General features: G+C 43.9%; 2 protein-coding genes across 3 annotated transcripts in view; one reads left to right on the top strand and one right to left on the bottom strand.

The window, feature by feature from the left end:
• Window positions 1–3976: 3976 nt before the first annotated feature.
• On the bottom strand, window positions 3977–18351 carry HINT1 (histidine triad nucleotide binding protein 1). Its single transcript, XM_056537285.1, has 3 exons — window positions 18091–18351; window positions 10399–10503; window positions 3977–4299 (listed from the first exon to the last, which is right to left on the bottom strand). Exons 1-3 carry the CDS (start codon window positions 18199–18201, stop codon window positions 4135–4137), a joined length of 381 nt encoding a protein of 126 aa, XP_056393260.1. The 5' UTR covers window positions 18202–18351; the 3' UTR covers window positions 3977–4134.
• The window catches only part of LYRM7 (LYR motif containing 7), a 19848-nt gene continuing 12958 nt past the window's right edge, over window positions 18350–25239 (top strand). The window contains exon 1 of one of the 2 annotated variants that reach the window (XM_056537287.1): window positions 18350–18505. In XM_056537287.1, coding sequence (XP_056393262.1) covers window positions 18488–18505 — 18 coding nt within the window. In that variant the 5' untranslated portion in view covers window positions 18350–18487. Of the gene's footprint in view, window positions 18506–18536; window positions 18640–25239 lie in introns of those variants that run through there. The other variant, XM_056537286.1, reaches the window with a different exon arrangement.

The raw sequence follows: 25239 nt of genomic DNA, 5'->3' as shown, positions 1-25239 counted from the left end.
CACCCATCCTTTAAGCCACACCCTTTTTTTTTATTAGTCTGGCTTACAAATCACACCCACTCCAACAAAGCCAGGCCCCCCTGCCCCCCTATTTTCACCTTACAATATCTTCATCACAACTCAGCCCCACGTGAGAATGGGATAGGAGTATTAGATATGAGGACAGGATATGAGGTCGGGATTTGGAGGTCGCGATATAAGGACAAAAGCTTTCTTCTTTATTGCTTCTCCTCCCCCACAAGGATTAGATAGGAAAAAACGGGCAATGCAGGGTACTCAGCTAGTTGAGTAATAAAATGCATACCCAGGAAGCAGAAAGGAGATAGATCTTCTGCTAAATGAGAAATCAGGTTACAGATGTTGGCCATAGAATACTATGGAGAAGGGATGTGGAAGAAGAAAAGAAGTGAAAAAGAGACAGAAAGGGACACTGCTGCTATTTAAAGAGAGATAGGGGAGCAGGATCAACCCTTCTCTAGGTGGTATAGGGTAATTGTGAAGAATAAAAATAGCTCTGAACTAGGCTACATGGAAGAGAGGCATGCCTGGGGGTGCTGGTAGGGTATATACCTTTTGTGCTGGGTGCTAGGGAGGGACACCAACAAGCCACTCTGCCATTGTCAAAGTGTTTTAATTTAGGTCTATGACAATGATCTGAATTTCTGGAATTACAACTTCTAGCTAGTGAAGGAATTGCTAGTTACAATTTGGTCCATTCCCAACACTCATCATTTCCCTATGAGGTTCTCAAAGCTTTGACTAAATAGAAATTTTCTTCATAAATTGCTGCAATGATAACTGTGCAAGTGCAGTAACAACCGGTCATTACAGAGACAGACAACCTTAGGAGATGTATGGCTAGTACCCCACTGTCTTCAGGAGCTCATTTGTTGTGAGGTCACAGTAGCCTACCTGACTGAAACATGTTGGCTTTGCTCATGTTGGCTGTGACATCAAATATGGGTTTCAGTCAGGCAAATTACTGTGATATCACACGTGGGTTTTGGTCAGGAAACCTTTTGTAAAATCCCATATGGGTTTTAGTCAGGTAAGGTACTGTGCCATCACACATAGGTGAAGGTGAGGTAAGTTACTGTGACCTTACATGAGGGGTTCAGACAGGCAAACTGTTACATTACATGTTGCTTCAGTCAGATAAGTTACTGAGACATCACAAGTGGGTTTTCTCCAAGTAAACTGCTGTGGCGTAACAAATGGATGTCAGTCAGGTCACGTTGAACGCAGTACAAAAAAAAAATTTGATTTATTTTGTTTATCCAACAAAATTGTACTAATAAAGGTTTTGTAATAAAAAAAAGTACACCGCCGTGTACACCGCCTTCTAAAACTGCTCATATCCCTGGTCCAGGGCCCCCAGCACCCTCAGGGGTTTCTTTATCTCCTCACCGTCAACCCAGGCTCTTTACCGCCTTGGCCTGATTGGGATTGCTCATATTCTCAGCAAAGACAGTCATGCCCTCGTCCCTTCTGCACTTTGTCAGCTCTCTGCTTGCTACTTGAGGCTGGAGATTCCACCAAATGCAGCAGCCAAGCGCAAGAGGACCCATTCTTCAACTTCCTAAAACTCCATATTCTGGACTGGGGCCAAAAAAAATAAAAAATTAAAAGTCTCCCCTTTCACACCTGTATTACTTTCCATATTGGTTAAACCAGACATTGCCATCATATGGGGCTTTTGTAGGAGCTGAACTTTGCCCCATCATCTTGAAGTTATAAACACAAGTTCCTATTAAATGATGGAGAGAAAATCGAATTTTATCGATTACAATGTAAATATATCAAGATGAAGCAAAATATGTTGTCCCATTGACTAAACTTGTGGTTCCCAAAAGACTTATCATGGAAGAATTACTCATTAATGTTCCCTCTGGTGTAAATATACAGCTCTTGCTGTTACTGGGAGGGGCCCTGGACCAGATACCAAGAAGGCCCAGTGTTCCAGAGAAACATGGAAAAGCTTACTGTATTTTGTCCTTTAAAAAAAATAAAAAAATAAAGTATTCTGACATCATTTAACCCCTTAAGGACGCAGGACGTAAATGTACGTCCTGGTGAGGTGGTACTTAACGCACCAGGACGTACATTTACGTCCTGTGCATAACCGCGGGCATCGGAGCGATGCCCGTGTCATGCGCGGCTGATCCCGGCTGCTGATCGCAGCCAGGGACCCGCCGGCAATGGCCGACGCCCGCGATCTCGCGGGTGTCCGCCATTAACCCCTCAGGTGCCGGGATCAATACAGATCCCGGCATCTGCGGCAGTTCGCGATTTAAACGAACGATCGGATCGCCCGCAGCGCTGCTGCGGGGATCCGATCATTAAGGACGCCGGACGGAGGTCCCCTCTCCTTCCTCCGTCCGGCTCCCGGCGTCTCCTGCTCTGGTCTGTGATCGAGCAGACCAGAACAGAAGATAGCCGATAATACTGATCTGTTCTATGTCCTATACATAGAACAGATCAGTATTAGCAATCATGGTATTGCTATGAATAGTCCCCTATGGGGACTATTCAAGTGTAAAAAAAAAAGTCAAAAAATGTAAAAAGTTAAAAAAAAGTGAAAAATCCCCTCCCCCAATAAAAAAGTAAAACGTCCGTTTTTTCCTATTTTACCCCCAAAAAGCGTAAAAAACATTTTTTATGGACATATTTGGTATCGCCGCGTGCGTAAATGTCCGAACTATTAAAATAAACTGTTAATGATTCCGTACGGTGAACGGCGTGAACGAAAAAAACAAACAAAAAAAAGTCCAAAATTTCTACTTTTTTAATACATTTTATTAAAAAAAAAAATTATAAAAAATTTATTAAAAGTTTTTTATATGCAAATGTGGTATCAAAAAAAAGTACAGATCATGGCGCAAAAAATGAGCCCCCATACCGCCACTTATACGGAAAAATAAAAAAGTTAGAGGTCATCAAAATAAAGGGATTATAAACGTACTAATTTGGTTAAAAAGTTTGTGATTTTTTTTAAGCGCAACAATAATATAAAAGTATATAATAATGGGTATCATTTTAATCGTATTGACCCTCAAAATAAAGAACACATGTCATTTTTACCATAAATTGTACGGCGTGAAAACAAAACCTTCCAAAATTAGCAAAATTGCGTTTTTCGTTTTAATTTCCCCACAAAAATAGTGTTTTTTGGCTGCGCCATACATTTTATGATATAATGAGTGATGTCATTACAAAGGACAACTGGTCGCGCAAAAAACAAGCCCTCATACTAGTCTGTGGATGAAAATATAAAAGAGTTATGATTTTTAGAAGGCAAGGAGGAAAAAATGAAAACGTAAAAATTAAATTGTCTGAATCCTTAAGGCCAAAATGGGCTGAGTCCTTAAGGGGTTAAATCTAAAAAAAAAATTAAAAAAAATTATATATATCATTTCTTTCCTCTCTACCCCACGACTTCAATTCCCAGAATGCATTGCTCCCCCTCAGCTCTCCATCACAGGCCTTGCCTACCTACCTCCCTTAGCACCCACTCAGAGCAGCTGCAGAACTTCTCATAACAACGCAGACTCTTCTCTCGCCACCCAGTGAGTTTGCAGCAGCTTTTGTATTCATTCCATGTCTGTTCCTCTACCTGTGTGATCAGCTCACGGCAGCATGGAACGTGTGCGTGTGTGTTCTCTATGCTGCTGTGAGCTGGTGAACTTGCTGTCAGTTTCCCTTTAACTATACAGCCTGGCTTCAATTTAGCCATTTTATAATGTGACTGGCGTACATGCACTTTAAGCAGATTGTCAGAATGTGAAATATTATGGGATTTACTGCAAACCGCAGTCATTTGTAATATTTTATTAATTGTCTCTCAAGCAACAGCTGCTGCTAGAATCACAGGCATTGGAATGATAAGGCCTCAATGGAGGTGGTTGAAGGAAGGAACTAAGTAAACTTTCATATATCAGGGCTAGAATCCCAATGACTGAAGACATAGATAGACAGCTCCGAAATAAACAAAATCATTTTTATTTATTCCATGCTAAATGCAACATACATCAGATGAGCGCCTGTCTAAATAAATGACTACTTATTGGGGCTGACATTTAGACAACGCAGGACAGACTGGGACAGCTCCATTTGTGTGGTGTACACCATAGGCCATTAGCCTGGAGGCCAGCCCAGCTGACGTCCCCCAAGAACATGCAGGTGAAGGTGGTAAACAGACTGGCCACCATCTGGTCCTTCATTTACGACCAGACGGTAGCCATTCGTCAGGCCTAGATCAGCAGCGCATTTTTTGCCAACGATCATCAGATGTCCAAGGAGCTAGAAAGAGAAAAAGAAGTTGATATAGTTACTTTGAACTGTATATCTAATAATACAAATCTCCAAATTCTGTAGAATAATCAAGCGTCAAGAGCCAAAGACTCTTCCATATGGACAGAATAGCGGTATAAGGAACTTGCAGACCAATTCCCACCAATCATAGATGACCTAATCCACCTTGTGTCAGAATTGTGAATGCCAAGCAGAATACTGGCCAAAGCTTCAGATGGCATCACAAGACACCAATTACCATGCAGAGAATGACCACATTACAATGGAGTGTTTATCTTGGAGTGATTTCAGGTGTACTCTGTATTTTTCACTCCGATTTACTAATCTGTTGCACGTCAATTTCATTTTGAAATTTGTGTCGCACGCTAAATTGTGTGAAAGGGAATGGCCATGATTGATCAGTATTTTAATTTTATTTTATTTTTTAATAGTTGGGGCTGCCTTGATAAACCTATTTTTGGTTGTAATATACCCTGAAAACTGTTGAACTGTAATTGAAAAAACATAAAAAAAAAATAAAAATTAGATTACAATAAATATAATCCTGATTGTGATGTTTTCTGTACAAATTTTAATTATACGCTAAAAGGTTAATAAGTAATAAAAATAGGTAATAAACAGATATAATTAAATATATTTCCAAAAAATGGGTTTAAAATAATATACAAAGGTCTATAAAAAGATTTTCAACAAAAAACACTCCATTTTTATTTCTTTACCCGACTGCTAAAAAGGTGTAGGGTTTTGGTTTCAACAAACTCACACGTTTTTATGTGTATTTTTATGCGATTTTTTAGTTCTGTCGGGAACACACCCCTTTTTTTTTCAAAAACCACACCTTTTGTCGGGTTTTAAAACCACTCAGAGAGATGCTGGTTCATGTCAGTAAAATGTGTCGCACGAGCTGTGCGACACAATTTTAGTCACACAACCCGACAAAAAGTGACGGGCCATTATTTCTTCATGGTAGGAACACAAAACTGTCTAAATAGGTTTATTATAATAGTAAGAGTCATATTTTTCAAATAGCATATATAGGAGCAATAGCGCTAGTGGAAACTCAAACTGGAGGAAAACATTTTTGTAGTGTTTCACATGATTGTTTAGCTTTTATTTTCATTTTTGTAACAGGATTATGAAGCAACCTTCTTGTTTGACCTTCTGCTCCGAGGTGTAAACAGCAGTTCAGGGATTTCCAGCTTTCTGTCTAGTTTTGCCATAGCAACCAATCACACATCAACTCTCATTTTACCACAGTCCATTAATGATATGAACGCTGAGCTGTGATTGGTTGCTGTGGAAAACTGAAACCTGGTTCATTTATTCTGAGAGACTGTTCTGGACATGCACGGTGCAGAGGTCACGTACAGGAAATATGATGAACATGAAGTGTTTTTTTATTTTATTTTTATTTTATTTTTTTTTTTTTAAACACTGCTTTTACACTAAATGGATTTTAGGAAATCTCTTTCATGCACTGTGGAAAATAACCTCACAGAAACTGACTTGCAGAGCACATTTCAAATCTGCTGTATGTCAAATTCTATGGGGGGGATCCACTGTGGATTTATTGCATATTTTCCCTACTAACTTACCCTAAGGGTCAGTTCACACCTGCATATTTTTTGCTACCAGCTACAGCTGCTGTGTGTGTCCGCTGCATAGGCTTATGTGGACTAGGACAGCTGTAAGGCTAGGTTCACACTTTGGAATTTCCATCCGGAGATTCCAAGTGCAGCCAGCGCCAACTGAATCCCCATGAATGGTAATGTCTGCGGAGCAGATTCCACCTGATGAACGAACAAGTTTATTCTTTTTTCCTGGGGTATCAGTGCATTATAGGGTGCACATAGAAGATTCTGGGCAGCCCGCCTGATCAAATAGTATGGGTGTCACTTATAGGTTGTAAGCCAGCATGGTGCACTACACGCTATCATGTTACTGGCACCCTGTGTATGCCTCATATGTCTGCAACTATAATACTAGGCAACTACCCCCCTCATGAATAGTATGAGTGGTTCTTCATCAGTATTATGCACCTGTGTGACCTCCCCTTATATTGCATTGTGGCTGACCTGCATCATAATAGGAATAGGTGCCTAACCTGCCCCTTTTTCAGTGACCAGTAAGTTGGCTTTTTTTTGCAGTGGAACATCTGCAGCTGAAATTCCGTAGTGTGAACTGTGCAGTGAAATCCCATTGCCAGCAATAGGATTCTGCTGCACCAGAATTCCAGTCCAAAATTCCGTAGTGTAAACCCGGCCAAACAGGACACTTCAAAGCGAGTAGCTCCAGGCAGACATTTCAAAAGTTTTGATTGGTCAGGGCATATATAGCCAGGTGAAGCACACAGCAACACACTTCATTACCTGGCTCGCCATTTAAAGGGGTACTTCGGTGCTTACACATCTTATACCCTATCCAAAGGATAGGGGATAAGATAAGATGCCTGATCGCGGGAGTCCCGACGCTGGGGACCCCCGGGATCTTGCACGCGGCACCCCGTTTGTAATCAGTCCCCGAAGCGTGTTCGCTCCGGGTCTGATTACCGGCGAACACACAGCCGGCGGCGTGTGACGTCACGCCTCTGCCCCCGTGTGACTTCACGCTCCGCCCCTCAATGCAAGCCTACGGGAGGGGCGTGGTAGGGGATAAGATGTGTAAGCACCCCTTTAATCTGTCATGTTTCAGGAGTGGGACTTCATAAACTTTTATTGGAGCCTGTTAGGGCTGGGCGGTATGACCAAATATGTGTATCGCTGTATTTTTATTTTTTACTTACGGCGGTTCCACGGTATATAACCGTATTTTCACCCCCCCATCATGTGACCCGCGCCCAGTGTTCAGCGACCCCCCCCCAAATCATGTGACCCGCCAGCACTGTTCTGCCCCCCCCCCCCCCAATTAATGATCAGCCCAGCGGGGCACTACTCACAGAGGTCATGTTCAAGCACCGGCCTCCTCCTTTGTTGGGGGGACGCCGGTCGCTGGAACTCTCTGTACGCCAGTGGTCTCCAACCTGCGGACCTCCCGTTGTTGCAAAACTACAACTCCCTGCATGCCCGGACAGCCAACGGCTGTCCGGACATGCTGGGAGTTGTAGTTTTGCAACAGCTGGAAGTCCGCAGGTTGGAGACCACTGCTGTCCGCTGTATCCCTATGCCCGGGCTGCAAAACATAAAGAAAATAAACTTTAAACTCGCCTACGTCGGGGCCACACGCTGGGGACTGGAACGCTGGACAGCCGTCAGCCTATCACCGGCCGGAGCGATGTCCCGCCCCAGCCAGTGATAGGCTGAGCCCACTGTCATGTAAGAAGCCGGCCAGAGCTTCTTACATGACAGTGGGCTCAGCCTATCACTGGCTGGGGCGGGACAACGCTCCGGCCGGTGATAGGCTGACGGCTGTCCTCCCCAGTCCCCAGCGTGTGGCCCCGACGTAGGCGAGTTAAAAGTTTATTTTCTTTATGAATTCAGGTAGAAAGCAGACATGGTGCACATCTACAATCTTGTATAATGATCTGATTGCTTCTCAGCATAATATCAAAAACTAACAGGTTGTTAGTATACATTTTTGATCAAAAAGTACAAGCCCACTCGCCACGTCAAGGCCACCTATTCAGAGTGGGTCCCTAACATAAAATGGCGTAGCACTGGGCGGCGACCACCACCGCCGCGACACCAGTGCCCATGGGGGGGGGGGGGGGAGGAACGACCCACCGGCAGAGCGGCCCCAATGCCACTCAAACCAGTCTATGGGTCACACCTCCCCGCAGACACGGCGCCACGGCAGCAACGGACACCGCACAGCACCACACCAGTGTGAACAAGTTGTAATGGCTCACTTACCATGCTCTCCCAGTCAGACTGGGAGGCTGCTAGGAAAGAAATGTGTAGCTAACTACTACTTATATACAACCTGTTAGTTTTTGATATTGTGCTGAGAAGCAATCCGATCATTATACAAGATTGTAGATGTGCGACCATGCCTGTTTTCTACCCGAATTCACACTTTATTTTCTTTATGTTTTGCAGCCCGGGCATAGGGATACAGCGGACAGAAGTCTCCAACCTGCAGACCTCCAGCTGTTGCAAAACTACAACTCCCAGCATGTTTTGCAGCCTCTGGAGGTCCGCAGGTTGGAGACCACTGGCGTACAGCGAGTTCCAGCGCCCGGCGGCCGCCGACAAAGAGGAGGAGGGCAGTGCTTATACGTGACATCTGTGAGTAGTGCCCCGCTGGGCTGATCATTAATTGGGAGGGGGGGGGGGCGAGGAGGCGGGTCACATAGGATTAGTTCCCCTGATGTGGGGACAGCGCTGCGCTGGGCTAATACATTCCCGAGGGGGAGGGGCCCAACCGGTATTGCGGTATGGGGGAAAATTCATATCGTGCAGCCCAAAAAATATGAACCGGTATACCGCCCAGCCCTAGAGCCCGTCTCCTGTAATGAGACAGATTCAGCACCAAGGCGGGGAGTGAAACACATAGACCCAGATTTATCAAACTTTGTTAGAGAAAAAAATGGAGCGATTTTCCCACAACAACCAATCACAACTCAGCTTTCACTTTACCAGAGCTCGATAGCTGAGCTGTGATTGGTCGATGTTGGAAAAACACTTAATTTTTTTTCTCTCACACAGTTTGATAAATCTGGGCCATAGTTGTGCACTTCTAGTTATCCCATCAATCTCTAAATATAGCAAGAAGTTTATTCATGTAAATCTCTACTCATTCTGGGCTTTGTAGTCATGTGGGTGGTCATACTCCGTGATTAACAGCTGTCTGTGTATAATAAGTGTGAATACAGGGAGAGATATCAGTCACTGAGTAGGACCGCCCACATGACTACTAAGCCCAGAATGAGCAGAGATTTACATGAAGAAATGATACGTTATCCTGGAACTTTCCCCCCAGAATTACAGTGATCCCTGAACTTACAATGGCCTCAACATACAATAGTTTCAACATACAATGGTCTTTTCTGGACCATTGTAACTTGAAACCAGACTCAACATGCAATGCTATGGAATCTGTGAAACGTGTCAATGGCTGGAAGAACCGACCAATCAGAATGGACATTCACTGGTAAAACCTTTGTATTCCTAAAGTGCCTGCACTGACTGGTGTCTGGTAGCGCCTCCCTACAGTACAGGAAGGTATTACATGTTCTGTACTTTTCTTTACCTGGTCCAGGGTTAGCTGCTCCTTTGGACACCAGGTGAGGGCAGCTCCATTTTCCTGTTTTTAGGACACTGTGCGTACTGTACAGGACCCTGAAGAAGCTCCTGTCCTCTACATAGACCAGTGTTTCCCAAAGAGGGTGCCTCCAGCTGTTGCAAAACTACAACTCCCAGCATGCCCGGACAGTGATTTACAGCTCCCAGCAGATCTTTATTACTTTTATATGTAAGGATTTGCTTTATCTGTATTAGTTATCTACTTATTTATCTTTAATCCTCACTTTTTCCTATTTTTGGATGACATTTTGGTGGCTTCAGAACTAATTACCAGGTTTCCATAGAGTTCTGGTCTCAACATACAATGGTCGTCCTGGAACCAATTAATATTGTAACTTGAGGGACCATTGTATATATCAATCTGTTCAGCTCCTCTTGCTCCGTAACATCATCCCTGCAGATTGGCCTGCACAGACTTCTACATCAATATGACAGGTTCCATTTAAAGTATAAAGTGAAGATGAACAAACAATCAGACTGTGCAAGGTAACGGTCCCAGCTCTGCTACTACTGCACCTCCTGCTGTGTGACGGTTCCTTATTTGGGATCATACAGAGAGTAGATTTGATTTCCTTTATTTGTGTTTGACTTTTGTAACCCGCACTTATCTTCATCTAATAAATCCCATTTTCTCCCCAGCAGACACACAGTATGATTTATGCTCGAGTCTTCTTGAAGTTAAACACAAATGGTCCTCCGAGCTGTGGGTTTCTGCTCCGCTCCTGCTTTAAACCGAATACATCAAAGTAAATCTGTCCCCCTGCTATCTGTACGGTTTGAGGCAATGTATCCTCCATGGGCTGAAAGAGACCGTTATAAATCAATAGCAAAACAAGCTTTTACTTACAGCTTCATCAGCAGGCTCCGCTTCTGAAACGCGGCTAATGGCCTTCTTAGGCACCACTAGGAAATGTGTTGGCGCTTGTGGAGAGATATCGTGGAAAGCGATACACTACAAAAGAAGAAAAGCGAGACACATTAAATAATGATGATAAACCTGAGGCGCCCAGAGCTCCTGCAAGATGGGAGGGGACAATTATTATTATTATTATTATTATTATTATTATTTTTTTTTATCAAATTGTATTTTTTTTTATTAGAATCCAGAAATAATCATCACAAACAAGATAGCACACAATATGGGTACCAATAGACAGAGGGATAGATACGTGCCATCCTGGTAATATGGCTACAATGCATATGTATTCTTTCCTTCATCAATGTGCTTTGATTTATGTAAAATTCTCATTTCTTCCAGGAAACTAAACAGACTGAAGAGCTGACCGGTTCTCTTTATAGTAGTTTTAGTCACAGAATATTGATTCGCTAGAGTATATCACTTTATGATAGTTGGGGATCTGACCTCTGAGACCCCTGTAAAAGTGAAAAGGATGCAGTACTGCGTCCCGTTCTAAATTCTTCCCTGCATGGCGGCGCTCCCAGCCACCAATCTGTGCAGAACACTCTGACCGGCCCCATACAAGTAAATGAAAGTGTGCTTCAGTTACCTGCACAGCTGGGTGCTCAGGGGCCCATAGGTCGATCCCCCACTCATCATAACGGGATATCATAGTAATATAAGGTAAGTATACCTTTTTTTAAGCGATGTCATTTTGGTGCACAGCAGTAATAGAACTTTATTCCTTTAGATCCACTTATCTGTTCTGTAAATGGTTTACAACAAGTAAGGCCATGGTCACACGTCCAGAATATCCATGCGGAATTCCACATTGCAATTCGGCCAGAGACTCCGCATCAGCAGAGTCCCATTAAATTCTGGGTATAAAAAAACTAAAATAAACCTCTACTTACCTTCAAGCACTCCTGTGGTGCCTCTGGTGTCCTGCTCTAGTACCCCGAAGCAATCGTCTTTGTAAACTGCAGCGTGACCGCCTACGAAAGCAGCCAGGCCCAAAGTGTCCTACTTCCGCTCAGCGAATCACTGGCCAAGGCGGGAAACTACTGCTGCCAGCAATTTTCTGAGCTGCAGTCTGACACTTTGGGTCCAGGAGCTTCCATAGAAGACAGTCACTTGGCAGCTCCAGGAAGACAGTCACTGCAGGGTGACCAAAGCAGGACACTGAAGGCACTGTGGGAACACTGGAGGTAAGTAGAGCTAGAGCTGGGCGGTATGACTAAAACTGTGTATCACAGTATCTTTGTAACTTATGGTGGTTCCACGGTATATAACGGTATTTCTCCCCCCTCCCGCCCCAAATCATGTGACCCATGAGCGCTGTTCTGCTTCTCCCCCCCCCCCCTAATTATTTATCATGGCCATCCCATCGGGGAGCTAATCAGATGATACCCGCAAGCGCTGCCTTCCTCGTCCTCCTGTTTGTTGAGGGCCACCGGCGCTGGAACTCTGTACTGTACGCTGTATCCCTATGCCCGGGCTACATGACAGTGCGCTCAACCTATCACCGGCCGAGGCGGAACATAGCTGCAGCCGGTGATAGGCTGACGGCTCTCCAACAGGGGAGGTGAGTTAAAGTTTATTTTGTTTATCTTTTGCAGCCCGGGCATAGGGATACGGCGTACAGTACAGATTTCCAGCGCCGGCAGCCCGCAACACAAAGGAGGACGAGGAAGGCAGTGCTTGCGGGTGATATGTGATTAGTTCCCCGATGGGGACAGCGCAGTGCTGGGCTGATAATTAATTGGTAGGGGTTGAAGCAGAACAGCGCTCGCGGGTCACATATGATTAGTTCCTCGATGTGGGGATAGCGCAGCGCTGGGTTGATAATTCATTCCCGAGGGAGGGGCCCAACCGGTATGGGAAAAATTCACATCGTGCAGGACAAAAATGTTGGTATTCGGTATGAACCGGTATACCGCCCAGCACTAACTAGAGGTTCTCCTTCAAGTAGAGGTTCTCCTACCCGAGTTCTCCTTCAAGTCTGCAGCATGAAATCCACAGTATGTAGAAACATAAATTCACGTGCAGATTTGTTGCAGAAATTTCAGAAAATGTTCTATTCATTTAAATAAAAATGATTTTCAGATGCAGACATTTCTGCAACAAATCTACCATGTGTGAACTTACCCTTACTATGATAATTCCCCCCCCCCTCCCATTTTAAAATTTTAGTTTTTAATAACAACAACCAAAAACATAGACATGAAGTGCTAGTATGAGTTCGTCACCCAGAACACATAGGCAGTAGAAGTCAATGAACAGTTGTAAGTGTCCAAAACAGTCAGCACAACATGTTTCAGCAGAGAACAGCTTACTCAGAGCTGTCTGGTTCCAAACAAATTAAGAACGGCTAAACTTAGCAACAGAGATATAAAGCACAATGCCTAGAAAAGGCAGGAAGATGGGAGAGCTCTCTATGGGCTGTGTTTCAGGTAACTAGGACAGTCAGGTTTAGGATTGGGACATGAGTGTTTGCATAGGACAGTGTGTGTAATGTCAAGGTAGTGAGGTCACTGAACGTTCCTATACCTTTTCCAGGGCAGCCAGAACCCGAGTAACTGCTCTGGTGCGCAACTCCCAGCGTGAGATTTCTTCTAAGCCATATATCTGATCGACATTTGCCACCCAGTGTTGAGCCTCAGGTAGCTGATCAGAGAGCCAATGCTTCAGGATCAGGAGTCTGGCTGCCAAAAGGAGGTGCAGGAAGAGAGGGGGGATTTTCACCCTTAGTTCTTTGGCGCTGACAGAGAGGTGGGCTATGCCTGGTGGGAAGGTAACCGGAGTGGCAGATGGCATCGCAATGGGAGAATGGCGCAATGCCGAGGGTCAAGCCCAATTGGCCTTCAGTGAGAGTATTGCTCTTATTGCCTAGGAGATTCGGGAGGGGTAGCAGGGACTTTCTAAGAGACCCAGGATAGCTCGGCCCACAATATCAGCCTTATTGTGATTCTATTCTGTGTCACTCAGATGAAGAGATATCAAGTAGAGAAGCCCGATGGGTAATATGTGACTAATCTAATCTGGTAATTCTGATGTCTCTGTAATCATAGAACTTACTGATATAAAAATCTAACTACATTCTACCAACACTCACACTTAAAAGGGTACTCCGGTGGAAATTTTTTATTATTATTATTATTTTTTTTTTTTTTTTTAAATCAACTGGTGCCAGAAAGATAAACCGATTTGTAAATTACTTCTATTAAAAAAATCTTAATCCTTCCAGTACTTATTAGCTGCTGAATACTACAGAGGAAATTATTTTCTTTTTGGAACACAGTGCTCTCTGATGAATCACGAGCACAGTGCTTGCTCTCTGCTGACATCTCTGTCCATTTTAGGAACTGTCCAGAGCAGCATGTTTGCTATGGGGATTTTCTCCTACTCTGGACGGTAGGAGAACAGAGATATCAGCAGAGAGCACTGTGCTCATGATGTCAGCAGAGAGCTGACAGAGATGTTCCAAAAAGAAAATAATTTCCTCTGTAGTATTCAGCAGCTAATAAGTACTGGAAGGATTAATATTTTTTTTAATAGAAGTAATTTACAAATCTGTTTAACTTTCTGGTACCAGTTGATTTAAAAATAAATAAATAAAAAATAAAAAGTTTTCCACCAGAGTACCCCTTTAATTTTCATTTATAATAAATGCACAGACGCATTTATAACATGATTGATACCATCCACATCTGATAAACCTCACTTATTTTTTATTTATTTTTTATTTTTTTTTATCTCCTGGTGGCATCAGTTTCAACTCACAGAAGTGTTTCTCAACCAGGGTGCCTCCAGCTGTTGCAAAACTAGAACTCCCAGCATGCCCGGCATGTCCGGGCATGCTGGGAGTTCTAGTTTTGCAACAGCTGGTGGCACCCTGATTGGGAAACACTTCCTTACAGCATAAAACTATAGACCCTCTATAGACCCACCGGACCCTGACCCCACCACAGGACTTGCCTGCAGATCATCTACACTATTCCTTCATATATTCACTGTGCACTACCCAACGACCTGAGCTTTAAAATCACATATACTATTGGATTTACACGACTAATGCCGAAACCCTGAGTAGCTGGGGTGTAGTGAAATCTGTCTGCGGGCAGGGTGTAGACATTGGCAGCTTCTGTGCCATCTGTGCTCAGATCCTCTATGACAGGTGTCGACTATATTTCATATCACTGGATGCAAACGTCATTATTAAAGGGATACTCCAGTGGAAAACTATTTTATTTTTATTTTTTTAAATCAACTGGTGCCAGAACGTTAAAACAGATTTGTAAATTACTTCTATTTAAAAATCTTAATCCTTCCAGTACTTATTAGCTGCTGAATACTACAAAGGGAATTCTTTTCTTTTTGGAACACAGAGCTCTCTGGTGACATTACGAGCACATGGACATCTCTGTACATTTTAGGAACTGTCCAGAGCAGCATATGTTTTCTATGGGGATTTTCTCCTACTCTGGACAGTTCTTAAAATGGACAGAGATATCAGCAGAGAGCACTGTGCTCTTGAAGTCAGCAGAGAGCCCTGTGTTCGAAAAAGAAAAGAATTTCCTCTGTAGTATTCAGCAGCTAATAAGTACTGGAAGGATTAGGATTTTTTAATAGAAGTAATTTACAAATCTGTTTAACTTTCTGGAATCAGTTGATTAAAAAAAAAAAAAAAAAGTTTCCACCAGAGTACCCCTTTAACACCAGAGTAGGAACAGGGGAGCTTATTATAGAGTGACATATATAATGGTCTAAAGCAAAAATACATTGGAGTAGGGTGCCCCAAAATGATTGAGACGTACAGGTCTCTTAATAAATTTGACACAGGTTTGACTGTCTGTCCACCATAATCTATGCACATTTCTACCATTCATGCCAAGTTTCTCCTCACATGAATAACAGTAAATGTGGCAGGCAGCTGGACACTATGGGGGAGATTCATCAAAACCTGTCCAGTGGAAAAGTGGCTGAGTTGCCCATAGCAACCAATCAGATCGCTTCTTTCATTTTGCAGAGGCCTTGTCAAAAATGAAAGAAGCAATCTGATTGGTTGCTATGGGCAACACAGCCACTTTTCCTCTGGACAGGTTTTGATGAATCTCCCCCTATGTCCCCTTCAATGACGCACGTGAAAAAGTAAGTAAAAAAATGCATTTTAAATAAAAAATAAGATAGGACACATATACCAGAGGGCAGAAATGTGGTGCACGAAACGGATGTTGCCTCAGAAGGCCCTTGCTGTGTATGAGTATTTTTCCATAATAAAGGAAGAAGATTTTACAGGAGATCGATGAGTGCCAGCTTTCTTTCCTATCTCCCATAGCTGTTTATTATACCACCATAGACCAGTGGTCTTCAACCTTATATATGTTATATATACCTTATGCCTTCAATATGTCTATTATACCACCATAGACCAGTGGTCTTCAACCTGCGGACCTCCAGATGTTGCAAAACTACAACTCCCAGCATGCCCGGACAGCCAATGGCTGTCCGGGCATGCTGGGAGTTGTAGTTTTGAAACATCTGGAGGTCCGCAGGTTGAAGACCACAGTCATAGACCATGTTAAGATGTTAGCACCCGATATTCTGCTCTTTGAATTCTTCCACCTCTTATAAAGGGTAGAGACAAGAATTTTGTGGCTCAGTGCAAGCTCTGGTGCAGTTTCCAAAGCAGGATGCATGCTGGGAGCTGTAGTCCTGCAACAGCTGGAGGCACCCTGGTGGGGAAACACTGTTCTGGTGTATTGCTGATAGCCAAGAGCTTCCAACTCCCCAAATACATGCACGCATCAGCTCAGAGTCTGCGTTAATAATATCTTCGCCATGCTGGAATCCACATAGAGATATGTGATCCCCCCACGCAGTGCACCTCCTAAATCAGATCACCATATAGACAGATCACTGATCCCAACCTAGTGATCCCCCATGCAGTGCACCTCCTGGCTCAGTTCACCATACACACAGATTACTGATCCCATCCTAGTGATCCCCCCCATGCAGTGCACCTCCTAAATCAGATCACCATATAGACAGATCACTGATCCTATCCTAGTGATCCCCCATGCAGTGCACCTCCTAAATCAGATCACCATATAGACAGATCACTGATCCCACCATAGTGATCCCCCATGCAGTGCACCTCCTGCCTCAGTTCAACATATACACAGATTACTGATCCCACCATAGTGATCCCCCATGCAGTGCACCTCCTGCCTCAGTTCAACATATACACAGATTACTGATCCCACCATAGTGATCCCCTATACAGTGCACCTCCTGCCTCAGTTCACCATACACACAGATCACTAATCCCACCATAGTGATCCCCTATACAGTGCACCTCCTGCCTCAGTTCACCATACACATAGATCACTGATCCCACCATAGTGATCCCCTATACAGTGCACCTCCTGCCTCAGTTCACCATACACATAGATCACTGATCCCACCATAGTGATCCCCTATACAGTGCACCTCCTGCCTCAGTTCACCATACACATAGATCACTGATCCCACCATAGTGATCCCCTATACAGTGCACCTCCTGCCTCAGTTCACCATACACATAGATCACTGATCCCACCATAGTGATCCCCTATACAGTGCACCTCCTGCCTCAGTTCACCATACACACAGATCACTGATCCCACCATAGTGATCCCCTATACAGTGCACCTCCTGCCTCAGTTCAACATATACACAGATTACTGATCCCACCATAGTGATCCCCCATGCAGTGCACCTCCTGCCTCAGTTCAACATATACACAGATTACTGATCCCACCATAGTGATCCCCTATACAGTGCACCTCCTGCCTCAGTTCACCATACACACAGATCACTAATCCCACCATAGTGATCCCCTATACAGTGCACCTCCTGCCTCAGTTCACCATACACATAGATCACTGATCCCACCATAGTGATCCCCTATACAGTGCACCTCCTGCCTCAGTTCACCATACACACAGATCACTGATCCCACCATAGTGATCCCCTATACAGTGCACCTCCTGCCTCAGTTCAACATATACACAGATTACTGATCCCACCATAGTGATCCCCCATGCAGTGCACCTCCTGCCTCAGTTCAACATATACACAGATTACTGATCCCACCATAGTGATCCCCTATACAGTGCACCTCCTGCCTCAGTTCACCATACACACAGATCACTGCTCCCACCATAGTGATCCCCTATACAGTGCACCTCCTGCCTCAGTTCACCATACACATAGATCACTGATCCCACCATAGTGATCCCCCACGCAGTGCACCCCCTGCCTCAGTTCACCATACACACAGATCACTGATCCCACCATAGTGATCCCCTATACAGTGCACCTCCTGCCTCAGTTCACCGTACACACAGATCATTGATCCCACCATAGTGATCCCCCATGCAGTGCACCTCCTGCCTCAGTTCAACATATACACAGATCACTGATCCCATCATAGTGAACCCCCACGCAGTGCACCTCCTAAATCAGATCACCAAATACACAGATAACTGTTCTTATGTTCTTAGTGATCGTCCCGCATGCGCACACCATCCAGGCTGCCCACGTGTTCTTGTCAGCCCCCTGGTGATCTCTCGTGCACACGACTGCTCTGCCACTTACTTGATCATCCTCATAGAAAACGTTGGCCGGGATTTCCTTGCGGATTATTTTCCCGAATATGGTGTCTCCACCAGGACGGGCTGTCTGGGCTTTGCTGATCTCATCCGCCATGGTTGCAGCCCCAGGGACTGACAGTAATCTAGGGGCGTGGCATGCGAGGTGACAGCCAGCTCATAAGGCGGCGACTGAGGGCGCTAAGTATGTCGTCACCAGGAGCAGTTGTGGTCGGCCATTTTGGAATTGGGAAGCACTTGAATATGAGACATACCAGAGTCGATCTGTTTCCCGTTTAAAAAATGGCGTCCGGCGAGTCACGTAGGCGGCGTAAGGGGGCGTGGCTACTAAACAGTAATGTGATTGGTTAAAAGTGAAGAGACCTGGGGAGCGTGTGAGCAGTATGGATGGCAAAATGAAGGTGAGTTACCCTACGAGGGGTTGTGCGGGTCATCTGTCACTAAACGGATGGTCTCTATGCAGATAACGGATTGGATGTTATATATGTACTTCATATACCCAACAGAAGGGGGCGCTGTTATCTTCCTCAACAGTGTATGTACAGGTGTAAAATGATTCATAGCTGAGAGAAGATAACACAAGACGCTCTGTCTATACAAGATTTAACCCCTTAAGGACCCGGCCATTTTTTGAACTGTCACTTAACCATTTTTTCCTCATCGCATTCTAAAAATCATAACGCTTTCAATTTTGCACATAAAATTCCATATGATGGCTTATTTTTGCAACACCAATTCTACTTTGCAGTGACATTAGTCATTCTACCCAAAAAATCCATGGCGAAACGGAAAAAAAATTCATTGTGCGACAAAATTGAAGAAAAAATTTAATTTTAGTAACTTTTGGGGGCTTCCGTTTCTACGCAGTGCATTTTTCGCTAAAAAATACACCTTATCTTTATTCTGTATGTCCATACGGTTAAAATGATACCCTACTTATATAGGTTTGATTTTGTTGCACTTCGGAAAAAAATCATAACTACATGCAGGAAAATGTATACGTTTAAAATTGTCATCTTCTGACCCCTATAACTTTTTTATTTTTTCGTGTACGGGGCGGTATGAGGACTCAGTTTTGGCGCCATGGTCTGAAATTTTTAGTGGTACCATTTTTGTATTGATCAGACTTTTTAATCGCTTTTTATTCATTTTTTCATGATATAAAAAGTGACCAAAAATACGCTATTTTGGACTTTGGAATTTTTTTGCATGTACGCCATTGACCGTGCAGTTTAATTAACAATATATTTATATAGTTCGGACATTTACACACGCGACGATACCACATATGTTTATATTTATTTACACAGTTTTTTTTATGGGAAAAGGGGGGTGATTACAACTTTTATTAGGGAAGGGGTTAAATGATCTTTATTCACTTTTTTTTGCAGTGTTATAGTTCCCATAGGGACCTATAACACTGCACACAATGATCTTTTACATTGATCCCTGCAAAGCCATAGCTTTGCATGGATCAGCGTTCTAGGGGTTTGATTGCTCAAGCCTGTAGCTCAGGCTTGGAGCAATCAAACGCCGATCGGATGCGACGGAGCAAGGTAAAGGGACCTCCGCTCGCATCCTAGCTGATCAGGACATCGCAATTTTATCGCAATCGTCCCGATCAGCCTGACTGAGCTGCTGGGAAGCTTTTACTTTCGTTTTCGACTCGGCGATCAACTTTGATCGCCGCGTCTGAAGGGTTAATAGGGCGCGGCACAACGATCTGTGCCACGCGCTATTAGCCCAGGGTCCCGACTATCGTTAGCAGCTGGGACCGACCCTGTATTAAACACCGGGACCGGGCGCAGGGCATACAGGTATGCCCTACGTCCTTAAGAGGTTAAGCATTAATAATTCTGGGATGCTTTTACTTTTCATTCTGATTCCGAGATTGTTTTTTGTGACATATTCTACTTTATGTCAGTGGTAAAATTTCGTCCATACTTCGCATCATTTCTCGGTGAACAATTCCAAAATTTGATGAAAAATGTTAAAACGTTGCATTTTTCTAACTTTGAAACTCTCTGCTTATAAGGAAAATGGATATTCCAAATAAATGATCTATTGACTCACATATACAATATGTCTACTTTTATGTTTGCATCATAAAGTTGACATGTTTTTACTTTTGGAAGACATCAGAGGGCTTCAAAGTTCAGCAGCAATTTTCCAATTTTTCAAAAAAATTTCAAAATCTGAAATTTTCAGGGACCAGTTCAGTTTTTAAGTGGATTTGAAGGGCCTTCATATTAGAAATACCCCATAAATGACCCCATTATAAAAACTGCACCCCACAAAGTATTCAAAATGACATTCAGTAAGTGTGTTAACGCTTTAGGTGTTTCACAGGAATAGCAGCAAAGTGAAGGAGAAAATTCACAATCTTCATTTTTTACGCTCGCATGTTCTTGTAGACCCAGTTTTAGAATTTTTACAAGTGGTAAAAGGAGAGAAATCCTAAACCTAAAATTTGTAACCCAATTTCTCTCGAGTAAGGAAATACCTCATATGTGTATGTCAAGTGCTCTGTGGGTGCAGGGATGTGGAATTCCTATCACCTGACGCCCGGGACATGCAGTTTCGGGCGCCGGGCAGGTGAATTATTCCGGCCCTTAGCCCGGCTTTGGGCAAGCAGGGCCGGTGTGAGGTGAAAAAATCAAACCGGTGAAAACATCGGATCGCCCCCCCCCCCCCCCCCCGCAGCGCGATCGCAGGGGGGCGATCCACTATGGAGGTAGCCGGAGGGCTTACCTCTGTACCCTGCTGTCCCGCTCTGTCATTGATAGAGCCTGGCTGGAATGGATCACAGAGCACACAGATCAGTTGAGTTCAATAGAACTCTATTGATCTGTATGAGGAATCTAATGATTCCTCCTATAAGTCTAATAAAGTGTAAAAAAATAAAAAAAAAATAAAAAAGTTTTAATAAAAGTTTTAAAAAAACACACATTAACCCTTCCATGTCAAAAGTTCAAATCACCCCCTTTTCCTATATAATGACATGCTAACATAATAAAAATAAACATATTTAGTATCGCTGTGTGCGTAATTGTACGACCTATTAAAATATAACATTATGTATCCTGTACGGTAAATGTAAAAAAAAATACCAAACCACAGAATTGCAATTTTTATAATATCCCAGAAAAAAAAAGTTAATAAGTGATTAAAAAGTTAAATCAATACCAAAATGGTACCGATACAAAAACTGATTATGGCGCAAAAAATTAGCCCTCATACAGCCTGGTTTGTGGAAAAAAAATTAAGCTACAGGGGTAAAAAAAAAGAAAAAAATCTGGTATCACTGTGATCAGGCGGCCTAAAGTATCAAAATAACATGTTATCTCAACCACAATGTAAATGGCGTAGAAAAGAAAACCACCAAATCTGAAAAATTATCTTTTAATATTTAAATTTTACTTCACCTAATATATATATCGTATATATTTTTTGGTTCAGAGAATATGTTATTGAAAAAAATAAAAGGCATCATTATAGTAGGTAGTTATGGCTATTATAGGGCGGGGAGGAAAAAATGAGAGTGTAAAAGCGAAAATTGGCCTGGACAAGAAAATCATCATGAGGGACAAGTAGATTTTGCTCCATTTTAGTCCCGTGGACATTTTATTTTTTATTTTTTTTATAAAATTTCCACACCCCTGGGGTGCACTACATGGCTCAGAAGCGAAGGAGCGACAGTGGGATTTTGGAGCATTTAGGAAGCCCCTATGGTGCCAGAACAGCAAAAAAGAAAAAAACACATGGCATACTATTTTGGAAACTACACTGCTCAAGGAACGTAACAAGGGGTGCACTGACCCTTAATACCCCACAGGTGTTTGACAACTTTTAGTTAAATTTGGATGTGTAAATGAATATTTTTTAATAATTTATTTTCACTAAAATGCTGTTTTTTTTCCCCAAATTTTACATTTTTACAAGGGGCAATAGGAGGAAATGCCCCCCAAAATTTGTAACCCCATTTCTTTCGAGTATGGAAATGCGCCATGTGTGGACGTCAAGTGCTCTGCTGGCACACTACAATGCTCAGAAGAGGAGGAGCGCCATTGAGCTTTTGGAGAGAGAATTTGGTTGGGTTAGAAGTCAGGGGCCATGTACGTGCCAAAACAGTGGACTCCCCCACATGTGACCCCATTTTGTAAACTGCACCCCTCACAGAATTTAATAAGGGGTGTGTTTAGCATTTACACCCCACTGGCGTTTGACAGATCTTTGGAACAGTGGACTGAGCAAATGAAAAATGTAATTTTTTCATTTTAACGGCCCACTGTTCCAAATATCTGTCAGACACCTGTGGGGTGTAAATGCTCATTGTACCCCTTATTACATTATGTGAGGGGTGTAGTTTCTAAAATGGGGTCACATGTGGGGGGGGGGGGGGTTCCATTGTTCTGGCACTATGGGGGCTTTGTAAACGCACGTGGCCTTCAATTCCGGACAAATTTTCTCTCCAAAAGCCCAATGGCGGTCCTTCTCTTCTGAGCATTGTAGTTCGCCCACAGAGCACTTTACATCCACATATGGGGTATGTTCTTAATCAGAAGAGATGGGGTTACAAATTTTGAGGGCTTTTTTTTTCCCTATTTTCCCTTGTGAAAATGAAAAATTTAGGGTAACACCAGCATTTTAGTTAAAACTATTTTTTTTTTCATTCTCCCATCCAACTTTAACGAAAATTTGTCAAACACCTGTGGGGTGTTAAGGCTCACTATACACCTTGTTACGTACCGTGAGGGGTGTAGTTTCCAAAATGGGGTCACATGTGGGTATTTATTTTTTTGTGTTTATGTCAGAACCGCTGTAAAATCAGCCACCCCTGTGCAAATCACCTATTTAGGCCTCAAATGTACATAGTGCGCTCTCACTCCTGAGCCTTGTTGTGCGTCCGCAGAGCATTTTACGTCCACATATGGGGTATTTCCGTGTTACAAAATGTTGGGGTCTTTTTTTTCCTTTTACCGCTTGTGAAAAATAAGTATGGGGCAACACCAGCATACAATACAGGAATATGGGTGCACTACTGTGGTAGATGTATACAATGACATTGGCTATCCCTCAACACTGATGTTAAAATTGAGACATTCGCCAGTGTATCCTTATATGAAGGACACACCAGAGCCCGCACACCAACGCCAAGGTTTCTCAAGATGGTGCGAGACCTACGCTAATCCTACCTGTGCTTGATAAGCAAAACAGGGGCCAGTGGGCAATTACGGCAGCATTCGGTCGACTCACAACTTCCTCCCAGATACCCTCCAGTGTGACTGAGCACACATGCAATGGGAGAAGGGAGGCAAGCTGCAAGCCCCACCTGCAACACCAGCATGTTAGTGTAAAAAAAAAATTTTTTTATTACACTAACAGGCTGGTGTAGACCCCAACTTTTCCTTTTCATAAGGGGTAAAAGGCGAAAAAGCCCCCCAAAATGTGTAACGCAATTGCTCCAAAGTACGGAGATACCCCATATGTGGTCCTAAACTGTTGCCTTGAAATACCACAGGGCTCCGAAGTGAGAGAGCACCATGCACATTTGAGGACTAAATTGGGGATTGCATAGGGGTGGACATAGGGGTATTCTACGCCAGTGATTCCCAAACAGGGTGCCTCCAGCTGTTACTAAACTCCCAGCATGCCTGGACAGTAAGTGGCTGTCCGGAAATGCTGGGAGTTGTTGTTTTGCAACAGCTGGAGGCTCCGTTTTGGAAACACCGCCGTACGATACGTTTTTAATTTTTATTGGGGGGGACAGTGTAAGTGAGTGTATATGTAGTGTTTTACCCTTTATTATGTGTGTAGTGTTTTTAGGGTACATTCACACTGGCGGGGTTTTCGGTGAGTTTCCTGCTAGGAGTTTGCGCTGTGGCAGAAAATTTTCTGCAGCTCAAACTTGAAGCAGGAAACTCACTGTAAACCCATCCGTGTGAATGTACCCTGTACATTCACATGGGGGGGGGGGGGCAAACCTCCAGCTGTTTCAAAACTACAACTCCCAGCATGAACTGACAGACCGTGCATGCTGGGAGTTGTACTTTTGCAACAGCTGGTGGCACACTGGTTGGAAAACCTTCAGGTTCTGTTATCGAACTCAGTATTTTCCAACCAGTGTGCCTCCAGCTGTTGCAGAACTACAACTCCCAGCTTGTACTGTTCGCCAAAGGTCATGCTGGGAGATGTAGTTATACAACAGCCGGAGGTACGCAACTACAACCCCCAGCAGGGCGAGACAGACATTTGCTGTTCGTACATACTGGGAGTTGTAGTTCTGAAAGATTTTGAGGGCCACGGTTTAGAAACCACCGCACAGTGATCTCCAAACTGTGGCCCTCCAGATGTTGCAATACTACAAATCCCAACATGCCCAGACAGCAAAATGCTGTGTGGGCATTTTGGGAGTTGTAGTTATGCAAGATCTAGAGGGCCACAGTTTAGAGACCACTGCACAGTGATCTCCAAACTGTAGCCCTCCAGCTGTTGCAAAACTACAAATCCCAGCATGCCCAAACAGCTGTCTGGGCATGCAGGGAGTTGTAGTTTTGCAACATCTGGAGGGCTGCAGTTTAGAGACCACTGTATAGTTGTCTCCAAACTGTAGCCCTCCAGATGTTGCTAGGCAACTCACCGGCTTCTGTAGTCTGCACCAGGGAGCCAGCCGCACGTCATCGACATGTCATCGCCCCCACCACCGCAGATGGTAAGTGACCTTCGGCGCCCCATTTTGCCTGGACTACTGTAGGTGGGCAGAACGGGGGAACCAAGCTTTAACCCCCCCGCTCCCGATCTGCTATAGCAGGGATAGGAGGGGTGGCATTCCTATCCCTTCAGGGGGATCATGAGTGTCTTGGACAGCGCCGATCCCCCTTATTTTCCGGGTTATTGGGTCCTCGGAGACCCATATAACCCGGAATCGCCGGTCTGAATTGACCGGCGATTTGCTGCGATCGCCGACATGGGTTTGCACGGGGTGCCTGCTGATAGATATCAGCAGTCATCCCGGTCCCTGCCCGGTGCGGGGCGGTGTCTGAAATTCCCACGGGCCTACAGGTATGCCCTGGGTCCTTAAGTACCAGGGTGTCGGGGTGTACCTGTACGCCCTGGGTCCCTAAGTGGTTAAATA

This window comes from Hyla sarda, chromosome 1 (assembly GCF_029499605.1).
Source record: "Hyla sarda isolate aHylSar1 chromosome 1, aHylSar1.hap1, whole genome shotgun sequence".
Taxonomy (NCBI): Eukaryota; Metazoa; Chordata; class Amphibia; order Anura; family Hylidae; genus Hyla; species Hyla sarda.
Note: the sequence above shows the minus strand (reverse complement) of the source record. Positions and strands in the feature narration are given on the sequence as shown.